Below are 12,342 nucleotides of genomic sequence, written 5' to 3' on the forward strand. Positions count from 1 at the left end.
TTTCTCCACAATCAGGATGTCTGGTGTGTTATGTTTCAAATTATTATTATTATTATTATTATTATTATTATTATTATTATTATTATTAATTATCATTTATTATCTATTATTATTATTATTATTATTATTATTATTATTATTATTATTCAGTACAATCTCTTTCTTTAAGTCACAAAATATTCTGGAGATATCTGGATGGCTGAAGTCACGATCCACTGAAAATCTCCAATAAAAAAAGATAAGACATTCTGATTTTTAGACAGATTTTTTTAATCATCCTTTCTGGCAAGCAGCATTTTTTTAAAAATAATAATAATAATTTAAAGATAGCATTAGCTTGCATCGAGCAGCGCGACTCGTCATCTCCTTCTGCTAATTCCAGGGAAATATTTTTAACTCAAAATAGCCCATCTCTTCTACAAAAATAGCATTGTGGGAGAATCCTTAATCGGAGGTATCGAACAATTATTTACAATAAAGCCACGCGGCAGGGCCACGAAAGAAAGAAACAAGGACACAACGTAGTTTGACGCGGCGCGAGAGGCGGACGACGGCAGAAACAGCAGCAGCAAAACCCTCCCGAAATGACTAATTTGTCATAGGTTTGATTTGACTTTACTCCCTCGTCCTCAAACGTGCTGTGGCTCACCTCTTACATAACATTCAAGCAAGATTTCTCTCCCCCTGCTACCTTGGTAACAGCCTAAAAATACTGAGATGAGGTTTTTGGTTTAAGCCTTATTAAGAAAGCTTTCATGGCGTGTATCATCCGGCGTCTGTCAACGGCTCTCAAATCAAACGGGATTTTTGGAAAATGAAAGACTTCGCTGCGGAACCTTAAACCACCTTTTGCAAACTTCTTTTGGTTTGAGACTTTCTCTGGAAGTAAACTACTACTCACTGAAGATGTTAAAATTTATTTCTGAGTACAGTGGTACCTCTACCTAAGAATGCCTCTACTTACGAACTTTTCTAGATAAGAACCGGGTGTTCAAGATTTTTTTGCCTCTTCTCAAGAACCATTTTATTTATTTATTTATTTATTCAATTTTTATGCCGCCCTTCTCCTTAGACTCAGGGCGGCTTACAACATGTTAGCAATAGCACTTCTCAACAGAGCCAGCCTATTTTCCTATTTTCCACTTACAAACCTGAGCCTCCAAAATTGTAACTGGAAAAAGCAGGGAGAAGCTTCTGTGGGGCCTCTCTAGGAATCTGGGAGGAAACAGGGCCGGAAAAGGCAGGGATAAGCCTCTGTGGGGCCTCTCTAGGAATCTCCTGAGAGGAATCAGGGCAAGAAAAGGCAAGGAGAAGCCTCTGTGGGGCCTCTCTAGGAATCTCCTGGGAGGAAACAGGGCTGGAAAAGGAGAGAAGCCTCCATGGGGCCTCTCTAGGAATCTACTGGGAGGAAACAGGGCAAGAAAAGACAGGGAGAAGCCTCTGTGGGCCTCTCTAGGAATCTACTGGGAGGAAACAGGGCTGGAAAAGGATAGAAGCCTCCATGGGGCCTCTCTAGGAATCTACTGGGAGGAAACAGGGCCTCTACCCTCCCTGTGGTTTCCCCAATCACATGCATTATTTGCTTTACATGGGAAAAAATTGCTTCTTCTTACAAACTTTTCTATTTAAGAACATGGTCAAGGAACGAATTAAGTTCGTAAGTAGAGGTACCAATGTAAACCTTCATAAAATGGAACGTTTAATGGGAGATCCCTTGGTTTGTTTTTCTTGTTGTTGTTATTTTTTAAAAAATATAATCCTGTCTCGTAAATCAAGGGAATTCAAAGTCAAGAATGCCTCTAAGTGACAGGATCAAAGCGATCGTGTTTATTGTGTGCATATGGTAGTGCAAACAGTTGCCTCACAAAACACACACAATTCTTAGGTCAATTAGGGCTGGGTGGGCTTGTGTCCCATGATTTCAGGTGCCATTGTGACTTTTTTGACCTCAAACTCTACGTCTGCTTAACCCGGAAACGAGTTTGAACAACATATGGCCTACAATCTGAGTAAAGTGCTAGTGTACAAGTTTGTGGCGTCGCCCAATTAGTTCCTCTCTCCTCTCCACTAGTGTGCAAATCTGCTCACACTTGCTGTCCTCCAAGTGCCATATCCTTATAATTCCCGTGCGAGAATTTTTGGCTGAAGCTTCGAAAATCGATCATTTGCATCGGACCCATATTCAGGAGAGGAGGCCTGGTTCCTGTCAGTCCCTTAAAACCACACAGGAAACAACTACCGGATGAGCTAATTTTTACCTTATTGGAAGGCTACTGGAACGCAGTTGAGCAGGTCTGAACGTAACAAAGCTCCCATAATTCTCCTTTGCAGGCTGAGAAACTAAGAAGGCTCCTGGCTGGCTCGCTTTCTCCGACCATTGTGTAGTGGTGGGCTCAGTGGGCTCTTCTCTGATCAGTCCCTAGGCTGGATCTGTTTGCTTCAGATCTCAAGGTCTGTCTGTCTGTCTGTCGGTCTTTCTTTCTTTCTTTCTCTGCTTTCTTCCCTTCCTTCCTTTCTTCCTCTTTCTTTTTTCTTCCTTCCTTCCTTCTTTTTCTTCTTTCTCTCCCTCTCTCTTTTTCCTTCCTTCCCTTCCTTCCTTTCATCTTCCTTCTTTTCCTTCTTTCTCTCTCTCTCTCTTTCTTCTTCCTTCCTTCCTTCTTTTTCTTCCTTCTTTCTCTCCCTCTCTCTTTTTATTTCCTTCCTTCATTTCTCTCTATTTATTTCCCAAAAGGCACCTGGACTTTGTTTTCCCTTGAAGACCTTCATTCCTTCCCTTTCTCTCTGTCACACACTCCCTTTCTCTCTATCTCTTTCTCTCTTTCTCGTTTCCAACCCAGAGTCCAGAAGGAGTTGGGTTACCTATAAATTAAATTAAATTAAATTTCTTTCTCTGTCTCTTTCTTTCTCTCTCTCTCTTTCACTCCCTTTCTATCTCTCTCTTTTCTCTCTCTCTCTCTCTCTTTCGCTGCCTAGAATCTGGAAGGAGTTGGGCAGCTTATAAATTAAATACATTAAATTAAATTAATTTTTCTCTCTCTGTCTCTCTCTCTCTCTCTTTCGGTCTCTGTGTCTCTGTCTCTCTCTTTTAAACAGACAATCAATGGTCAATTGAGATTCCCGGTTGTGGGAAACATCCCCCCCCCATTAAATGCTGGACCGAAGAGGCTCTTTTTGCAAAGGTTTCCCACGGCTAGGCTGCAGAGCTTGTTTTGGGGCAGGGCAAGACTCCATGTCTGTGTTGAGCCCAGCCAACTTGTGGGTGGAAAGGCGAGGAGGGGGCTGAGCAGTGGGGGTTCCCTCCCCAGGAAAGCAGGAGACTGCAGCCCCCGAAAGTGAGCTCCCTTTCTCCGCAGTGGCCAAGGCCAGGGAAGGCAAAGCAGCGGCAGAGGTGGCGAGCCCTTGGATGGGAATCGCTGGGTAGAAGAAGGGGAGGGGCCCACTAGCTCCCCTAGTGGGATAGAGTGATTTCTCCAGGCTGATCCTCTCCAGCAGAGGCTGCATGTCAGCCATCGATGGGGCGATGAAGTAGAAAGGCAAGCAGAAAGGAGTGGCAACAGCTTGGCCTGAAAGAGACCCTCCCAACAGCCCACCAGTGGCCCCCAGACCTAAAGCCATCAGCGGGTGCAGAAGGGAGGACTCTGGACTCCCCAAGACTCCAGTCCCTTGCCCTAGGGCACCAGAGGGACTGCCGTTCTCCCGGCGACGTCTTTTTGCCCCCTCTGGAGCTTCTTCTTCCCCATCACCTGTGGGCTCTCGCTTGACCCTCCAGATGGCCTGGTGGGTCTTCCCCTCACCCTCACCTCCATAGCCACTGTCTGTGTCAGTGTCGGGCTCCCCGGCTTGCTCCGGGCCACTAGGGGGCCGGTGTGGGGTAGCTGTGCTCCTACCAAAAGTATCAGTCCTCTGGATGACGGGCACGCAGTGGGGCTGGGGGCGCTCCTGCTTCGGGGACCTGCCGGGACACTGCTGTTGTCCTTCCTGGGGGCAGCATCGTCCTTGAGGCCTACCGCAAAGCTTTGGGATCCAGAGGGGAGAGCCGGGTAGGAATCTGGCGCAAACCGAGTGGAGGTGAGCCAGCAGTTCGATGCAGCGTTGCTCACAGCTGGCGGTCCCGTTTTCAGCTCGGGAGAGGTAGTGCAGGACTTCTTTGGTGCAGGTTTGGAAGCCCGAGTGGAAGGCCTCCAGGTCAGACGGCGGGGGAGACTTCAGGGATCGGTCCCCTGTGAAAGAAATGCCAGAAGACAAGGACGAAGGTTCAGGAAGGAAGCTCGAACCACCAGTTGGATCCCTTCCCACCGTCTGGAGCCGCCAGCTCAGGAAGGGGGGAGAAGGTTTACTAGGTGGTCTCTGAACTTGGTGTTTTTTTCTTACAGACATCTAGGTAACGTCATCAGTGCTAGAAATGAATGGGATTGGAGGAAGAGGAGGACTGTGGGGTCCTTGATGCTCTATGAGATTGGTGGTTTTCTTGGAGACATTTTATGACCATCTAGGGAACATCACCAGTGCTAGAAACGAGAAGGAAGGAAGGAAGGAAGGAAGGAAGGAAGGAAGGAAGGAAAGAGGAGGAGGACTCTGGGATCCCTGGCATTCTCTGAGTTTTGTGGTTTCCCTACAGATGGTTCCTTACCCAAACTAGGTAGCATCCTCAGGAATAATGAAACATCTGCAAGCAAACCATCAAGAACCCATTTCAACCCTGAATGAGACAGAGTTTGACTGATGGGTTTAATCAATTCTCTCTCTTTTTCTTTTCCCCTCTCCCTTTCCCTCTCCATTTCCCTCCCTCTCTCCCCCCTCTCTTTCTCTCTCCTTTTCTTTCTCTCTTTCTTTCTCCCATTCTCTCTCCCTCTCTTTCCCTCTCCCTCTCTTTCTTCATCTCCATTTCCCTCCCTCTCTTCCCCCTTTCTCTTTCTCTCGTTCTCTCTTTCCCCTCTCTTTCTCTCTCCCTTCCTCTCTCTCCCTCTTTCTCTTTCACTCAGTCTCTTTCTCTTTCTCTCCATCTCCTTCCCCCTCCCCTCCCCTCTCTTTCTTTGATACCTTACTTTTCTACTCTTTCAGTGGCTAGAGTTTTTCCGTCCTTACCGTTCTGTAGAGCCACGATTTTCTGATGCTGCTGTTCCGTTAAGACAGTTAACGCTTTGACGTGTTTCAAAGTTAATTCCAAAACAACGGCTTTCTCTAGGTGTCCCAACGTCTGGAAAGTAAAAGGAAGGCCCACGGTCACACAACTAGCCTGTAATCTTCTACCTGGTTTTCCCAAACTTCACTAGAATCCATTTGAAAGAAGTCCTGTCCAATTTTGGTTTAACAGAATACCAGAGTTGGAAAGGACCTTGGAGGTCTTCTAGTCCAACTCCCTGCTTGGGCAGGAAACCCTACACTACTTCAGACAGACGGTTATCCAACATCTTAAAAACGTCCAGTGTTGGAGCCTTCACAACTTCTGGTGGCAAACTGTTCCATGGATTAATTCTCCTGTCAGGAACAATAGGAATCAGGGGAGGTTTGGACTTCTGGACTTCAAATTATACTACCAAGCATGTGGTTAAAAGATTGGATACAAATTAAAAACAAAAGACTTTTGACGCTAGAGGGATACCATCTGCAAGTTGGTTGGCACGGTTTTCTCTGGGATGAGAAACATAAAACTCATATTTCCTGAGACACAAAAGAGATTCAATATATGGGATTTGGACTAAAAGAACCAAAACCATCACTATCCAAAAATACCGATCTGGTTTTCAGGCATGGAAGCTGTATTACACCCCAACACAATGGATTTAAATAAAATGGTTACCTATTTGGAAATTTTAGAGGAAGGAGGAAAAATGGGGATGAGGATGGTGGGTCAAATGAGGATCCACATTGTTGGGGGCAAGAGGCTGAGTCTGTAAACCGCTACTGCTACCCCTCCCTCCCTCCTCCCTTCCTCTTATTCCATCCTCATTCTCCTTCCTGGGGGCACAGTGGTTAGAATGCAGTGTTACATGCTAAACTCTGCCCACTGCCATCAGTTTGATTCTAACCGGCTCAAGGTTGACTCAGCCTTCCATCACTAAAATGAGGACTCAGATTGTTGGGGGGCAAGAGGCTGACGCTCTAAGCCTCTTGGAGAGGGCTTTAAGGCACTGTGAAATGGTATATAAGTTCTACTACTATCCCTGTCTACTCCTCTTTCTTTCTTTCTTTCTTTCTTTCTTACTTACTTTATTCTTTCTTTCTTTCCTTCCTTCTTTCCTTCCTTTCTACCTTCCTCCTTCCTTCCGTTCTTTTCCTTCCTTCCTTTCTTTTTCTTTCTTTCTATCTATCTATCTTTCTCTTTCTTTCCTTCCTTCCTTCCTTTCTTCCTTCCTTCCTTTCTCTTTCTTTTTCTTTCTCTTCCTTTCTTCTTTTCTATCTTTCTTTCTCTTTCTTTCCTTCCTTCCTTTCCTTTCTTCCTTTTTCTTTCTTTCTTTCTTTCTTTCCTTCCTCTTTCTTTCCTTCCTTCCTTCTTTCTTTCTTTCTCCTTCCCTCAATCTCTTTCCTGGTGGCGCAGTGGTTAGAATGCAGCATGGCAGGCAAATCCTGCACACTGCCAGCAGTTCGATCCTGACTGACTTCCTTCCTGGGGGCAAGAGGCTGACTCTGTAAACCGCTTAGAGAGGGCTGTAAAGCACTGGGCAGCGGTATGTAAATCTAAGCGCTATCGCTTATTAACAACATACATTTAGGGCTCCACTGCAACCATAGAACTGCCCGCCTGTCCCGGGAGACTCAGATAGGGATGGAGAGGAAGAAACGTTTTACTACCGTGAGTTTGAGATGTTCAGGGAGCAAATCCTTCAACTGCGCGATGCATTCGTTGATTCGGTCTCTCCTCTTCTTCTCGATCAGCCGGTGGGGCAGTTTGTAGGTTTCCTAATTCAGAAGGGGGGAAAAGGGACGAGGGGTTTTAAGTTTTGCAGATTCCAGCGTTCACAATTAAGTAATAATTAAATGATTAATAACAATATTTAGAATAGAGTGCAGGATAGAATAGAACAGAACAGGAAGAGAATGCAGAATAGAATAGTATGCAGAGTAGAATAGAATATAGAATAGAATAGAATAGAATTTGGAATGGTAGAATGGAAGGGAAGAGAGGAGAGAAGAGAAGAGAATTTGGAATGATATAATAGAATAGAATAGAATTTGGAATGGTAGAATGGAAGGGAAGGGAAGAGAAGAGAAGAGAGAAGAGAATAGAATTTGGAATGATAGAATAGAATAGAATAGAATTTGGAATGGTAGAATGGAAGGGAAGAGAAGAAAAGAGAAGAGAGAAGAGAAGAGAATTTGGAATGATAGAATAGAATAGAATTTGGAATGGTAGAATGGAAGGGAAGGGAAGAGAAGAGAAAAGAGAAGAGAATAGAATTTGGAATGATAGAATAGAATAGAATTTGGAATGGTAGAATGGAAGGGAAGGGAAGAGAAGAGAAAAGAGAAGAGAATTTGGAATGATAGAATAGAATAGAACAGAACAGAATAGAATACAGTATCTACACCAAAGACAAACTCCTTGTGTGTAGAAAATAGAAAATAATAGAAAATAGAATTCTTTATCGGCCAAGTGTGATTGGACACACAAGGAATTTGTCTTCGGTGCAGATGCTCTCAGTGTGGACCTAAAATAAAAAAATAAGTTCACCAAGAATCACTTAATGATTGTCATAGGGATCAAATAAGTAATGAGGAAACAAGTATAAGTAACTAATTAAATCAATTATAATTTACTAATTACACCACTAATATTAATAATTAAAGTCCCCACGAGGCATGGAACACCCTGTTTTCTGTTCGTGGGTTTGCAAAAAAAAGAGAAAAAAGTTACCGAAGGGGGGGGGGAACCCCCGAAGAGTTTGCGAAACCGGCGCCTCCTCCTTACCTTGCTCTCGTCCCTCTTCATGTTTCTCCTGGAGTGGCACATGGGCGAGGGAGCATAATCCAGGCTGCAGAAGGTAGGGGAAAGTGGAGGGCACAGAGAAAAGGGCTCGGTCACACGCACACACACACACACACACACACACACACACACACACACAAAGCAATCCCGGGTGGAAGGGGGGGAGAGGAGAAGGGAAGGGACGTGAGGGCACGTGCGCAAATGCCCCCGCAGGCTGCCACGGCCACGGGCACAGACAGACCAATTGGAAGAGAGAGGAGGAGGAAGGAAAGACAGAGGGAGCGGAAGAGGGAAAGAGGGAGGGAGGGGAAGCGAGAGAGAAGGAGGGATGGAAGGAAAGACAGAGGGAGGGGGAGGGAGGGGAAGAGTTGGAGGGAGGGAAAGCGAGAGAGGGAAGGAAAGGGAGAGGGAGAGGGAGGGAAAGAGGGAGGAGGGAAAGAGAGAAATGGAGGGAAAGAGAGGGTGCAGGAAATGAAAGACAGAGGGAGAAGGAGGGAGAGATGGAAAGACAGAGAGGGAGGGAAAGAAAGTGAGAGAGGGGGAGGGAAGGAAGGAACGACAGAGGGAAAGGGAGGAGGGAAAGAGAGGGAAGGAGAGGGAGGGAAAGAGGGAAAGAGAGAGGGTGGAAGGGAAAGACAGGGAGTTGGAGGGAAAGTGAGGAAAGGGGAGGGAGAGAAAGACTCGACCTGTCTTTGCAATGCCCTCCTCCTCCCTCCAAATCCTTTTCTCTCTCAACACTGATGATATTACCTAGTTCGACCATTAAACGTCTGCAAGAAAATAGCCAAGTTCAGCGAGTACCAAAGACCCCACAGTCCTCCTTCTCCTCCCCTCTCTGCAATTCCCCCTCCTACTAGCACGGATACCGTTACCTAGCCTGAGTAACGAAGCGTCTTCAACAAAACAACCAAGTTCAGAGAGTACCAACGACGTCTCCCCCCGCCCCAATCCTCCTCTTCCTCCCCCCCCCACCTCAGCCAGCAGCCCTACCCTCGGAGGTCCCGAAACTGCTCTAAGTCGGGCCTTCTTTGCAGCGGCGGGGGCTCTTCATCCATGACGGGCCAGGGGATCGCCTGCGCCCCTTCCTGGACGCCGGCTGGGACACCCCGGTGGTCTCTGTAGACACGGCTGCCTTTCTTTCCTTTCCTTTTTCCTTCCCCCGCTTCTCCCAGCTTTTGGGGTGGGTGGGTGGGCGGGCGTGGGAACGGCTGTGAGAGGTCCCCCTTTCCTCCCCTCCTCTCTCTCCTTTTCCTTCCTTCTTTCTCTCTTTCTCTCTCTTCCTCTCTCTCTCTTCCTATTACTTTCTCTCTCTCTCTTTCTCTCCCCCTCTCTCTCTTCTCTATCTATGCTTTTTCTCTCTCTTTCTCTATGGCTTTCTCTCTCTTTCTCTCTCCCTCTGTCTATCTCTCTCTCTCTCTCTCTCCATCTCTCTTATTCTCTCTCTTATTCTCTCTCTCTCTCTTTCTCACTCTTTCTTTCTCTCTCTCCCTCTTCCCTCTTGCTCTCTCTCTCTTTCTCTATCTCGCTATCGCTCTTTCTCGCCCTCTATCTCTGTTTCTTTCTCTCTCACACACACTCTCTCTCTCTGTCTGCCTCCCCCCCCTCCTTGCCACCGCGACAGTCCCCCCCCCCCTCCCCGGGCTCCCCGTCTGCTCCGCCGCTCGCCCGCAGGGCACACGCGCGTTGCCAGCCAGCCTCAGCAGCCGCGGCTCACGTGCGGAACGTACCGTGCAAACTCGGGGCTGTGCGGGGTGGTGGTGGTGGTGGTGGGAGGGGGGGCAGGCAGGGACGCCGGGAGGCGGGGACAGCTGGCCAGGCGACCAGAACGGGGGAAGAGGGGGGGCGAGGAAAAGAGGACGGCGACAAGTTAACCAGGCTGTCCCCTCCGCCGTGTGCCCCCCTCCCCATCCACGAGAAGGCGCAGGGTGGGGGGAGGAAGGAAGAAGGGATCCGGATGGTAGTAGTGGTGGTCCCAGGCAAAGATTGCCCCTTCCAGCTCTCCAAAGAGAGCTTGTAGACAATTTTGGGGGAGCTGTGCCAAAGCTGTGGGTGTTCTATGCCCCTTCAAAGGGGAGGGGGCGCAAAAAACTTGGACATCTCATTCGAGAAAGTCGGGAAGAGAGAGGTCGCTCCTTGGATGGATGGATTTGGGTGGGTGGGCTTCCATCTGCCTGCAGGGGAACCGAGGTCCCATGGATGGGCAACGCTCGGATGGGAAGGGAAACCCTCCTCCCCGCGGAAGGTGGTGGGAATTCCCCTCTGCGGTTGAAGCCCGCAATGCAGGGCTCCCCCCTCTTGTCCGCGAGATCCCCCCCCCCCCATCGAAGAAAGCCTCCGCGCCTGGCTACTTGAGGCATCGCTGGGGCACCTTGTCCCGGAACGGCTGCGCGGAGGCGCGTTTCTTGCCAATAATGGAGATTGGTTGCAAAAAAGGGTTTATTATTACCAGCCTCCCCCTCTCCTCGATCCAGACAGCCCCTCCCCTGTCCTCCCTCCCCCCCCCCGTCGGTTGTCCCAGACTGGCTTTCCTGGTGGGTACATACCCACCCTCCCCGCCGCCCCAGCCATCAAACTGTTTTGCGCTTGGAAATGACTCGGAAAGGCGGGGGGGGGGGGGCGAGGGGGGGATGCAGTGCCAACCTTAGCCTGGAGGCTTTGCCCGAGCCAGGTTGAATGGAGGGGTGGGCTCTTTCCTCGCTGCCTCCAGGCGGGCGAGGGGACGCGGTTTATCCATCCAGGCGCCCCCCGTGCGCCTTTACGCGCCAGGCGCCTCCGTGCGCTTTTACGCGCTGCTCCCCGCAGGGTGGCTGAAATGGGTTTCCACCAGTCGGGCCCCTTTAAAAAGAGGGGGGGCTTTAGGGAAAGAAAGGGCCGGCGGGCGGGGAAGCCCCTCCTCCTTAATCCGTCTCGAGCTGGTACGAGCACAAGGCCGGCAACGTGAGCTTGTCCCGTGCGCCACCCCCGGGAGATTAAAGGCTGGCGATGCGCGCGGTTTGCAAGGACGTTCCGCTTGGTGGCAGGCCTGGGAAGCCGGCCAGGACTGCCCAGGGCCTCCCTCTCCCCTCCCCCGCCACCAAACCAAGCAGGGAAGAAGTGGAGGATGGGCTAGGGAGTAGGCTGCAGGGAAAGAAAGTGTAGGATCTTGGAGAGAGGGAGGAGACGCCTGGGGTGTGTGGTCTTCGATGGTTCCCACCTCCAGGGGTTCTCTCTGCATTTGAAAGGCCAGGAGCCTTTGCACATGGAATCGTAGAATCACAAGAGTTTGAAAGGGGCCTTAGAGGTCATCTAGCTCAACCCCCTTCTCAAGTGGGAGCCCTTGACAGAATCCATGCTCGGAGGCAGAGGAGGAGGACAAAGTCAAGGGCCTCCCGCTCTCTCCCCCCTCCACCAAACTAAGCAAGGTGTGTGGAAGTGGAGGATGGGCTAGAGAGTAAGCTGGATCTTGGAGAGATTGGATCTATTCTTATTCTATTCTATTCTTATTTTCTATTTTATTCTCTTGTTCTGTTCTTTTCTATTCTCTTGTTCTTTTCTTTTCTCTTATTCTATTCTATTTTATCCCATTCTTATTTTTTATTTATTTATTTATTCGATTTTTATGCCGCTCTTCTCCTTAGAGTCAGGGCGGCTTACAACATGTTAGCAATAGCACTTAAAAAAAAAAAAACAACCCCAGAGCCAACATATTGTCCCCACAATCCATGTTCTATTCTATTTTTTATTCTATTCTTGTTCTATTTTATTCTTATTTTCTATTTTACTCGATTGTTATTTTCTTTTCTATTCTATTCAATTCTAATTTTTATTCTATTCTTATTCTATTTTATTCTATTGTTATATTATCTTCTCTTCTATTGTTGTTCTATTCTATTCTATCAACAACTAACGTTTTCTTGGCTTTTCATTCATCTGTTAGGACTGGGTGTCCACACAAGAGGGACTTATCAATTTGTCTTCTTCTCCAATCAAACTACAATCTACAACCTACCTGTATATTTCCGATGCTTTCTTCACAAATTTATTCCTGCTATCAATCGACAGCTTCAGGTTTATAATTCAGTCCCGTATTTAGCAACAAATCTCGAGGATACCGCATGATGACACATCCTTATATAATGGCTCTTACGTTCATTAACCATTTCTTTTATTGTTACTTATTATTATTTAAAAGAGAGAAAAGTGAAGTTGAATCAAAACTTCATCGAGTCTTCGGAGAGGGGCGGCATACAAATCTAAGTAATAATAATAATAATAATAATAAAAACAGAAGGTCATTGTGTTTAAAATACAAAGTGCAATGTAACAGAACTACATTAGCTACAGAAATGATTAAATCCTTGTCATTAGATTAGAATAGAATAAAATAGAACAGAACAGAATATTGGAATTAAAAATTAATATAAATGAATTTATTT

The 12,342-nt window shown here is 47.3% G+C and overlaps 1 protein-coding gene across 3 annotated transcripts; it reads right to left on the bottom strand.

Annotated features, from left to right (window-relative positions):
• Positions 1 to 252: 252 nt before the first annotated feature.
• On the bottom strand, positions 253 to 11,992 carry BHLHE41 (basic helix-loop-helix family member e41). Of its 3 annotated transcripts, none has more exons than XM_070755042.1 (5): positions 11,916 to 11,992; positions 7,910 to 7,973; positions 6,793 to 6,900; positions 5,086 to 5,197; positions 253 to 4,220 (listed from the first exon to the last, which is right to left on the bottom strand). In XM_070755042.1, the coding sequence occupies exons 2-5, from the start codon at positions 7,949 to 7,951 to the stop codon at positions 3,145 to 3,147; spliced, it is 1,338 nt and encodes a 445-aa protein (XP_070611143.1). In that variant the 5' UTR covers positions 7,952 to 7,973; positions 11,916 to 11,992; the 3' UTR covers positions 253 to 3,144. The 3 variants fall into 3 exon arrangements, with proteins under 3 accessions (XP_070611143.1, XP_070611144.1, XP_070611142.1); XM_070755043.1 differs by lacking the exon at positions 11,916 to 11,992 and adding an exon at positions 10,568 to 10,851; XM_070755041.1 differs by lacking the exon at positions 11,916 to 11,992 and adding an exon at positions 8,918 to 9,522.
• Between the last annotated feature and the right edge of the window lie 350 nt (positions 11,993 to 12,342).

Source organism: Erythrolamprus reginae, chromosome 6, assembly GCF_031021105.1.
Source record: "Erythrolamprus reginae isolate rEryReg1 chromosome 6, rEryReg1.hap1, whole genome shotgun sequence".
NCBI classification, from domain to species: domain Eukaryota; kingdom Metazoa; phylum Chordata; class Lepidosauria; order Squamata; family Dipsadidae; genus Erythrolamprus; species Erythrolamprus reginae.

Excerpts from the sequence above, each read along its gene's own strand:
- BHLHE41 (XM_070755041.1), bottom strand. The coding sequence starts at position 8,982 with ATGGATGAAGAGCCCCCGCCGCTGCAAAGAAGGCCCGACTTAGAGCAG. Across the intron at positions 6,901-7,909 it reads TGAAGAGGGACGAGAGCAAG|GAAACCTACAAACTGCCCCA; the intron begins GTAAGGAGGAGG and ends CTTCTGAATTAG. Across the intron at positions 4,221-5,085 it reads AATCGTGGCTCTACAGAACG|GGGACCGATCCCTGAAGTCT; the intron begins GTAAGGACGGAA and ends TTTCTTTCACAG.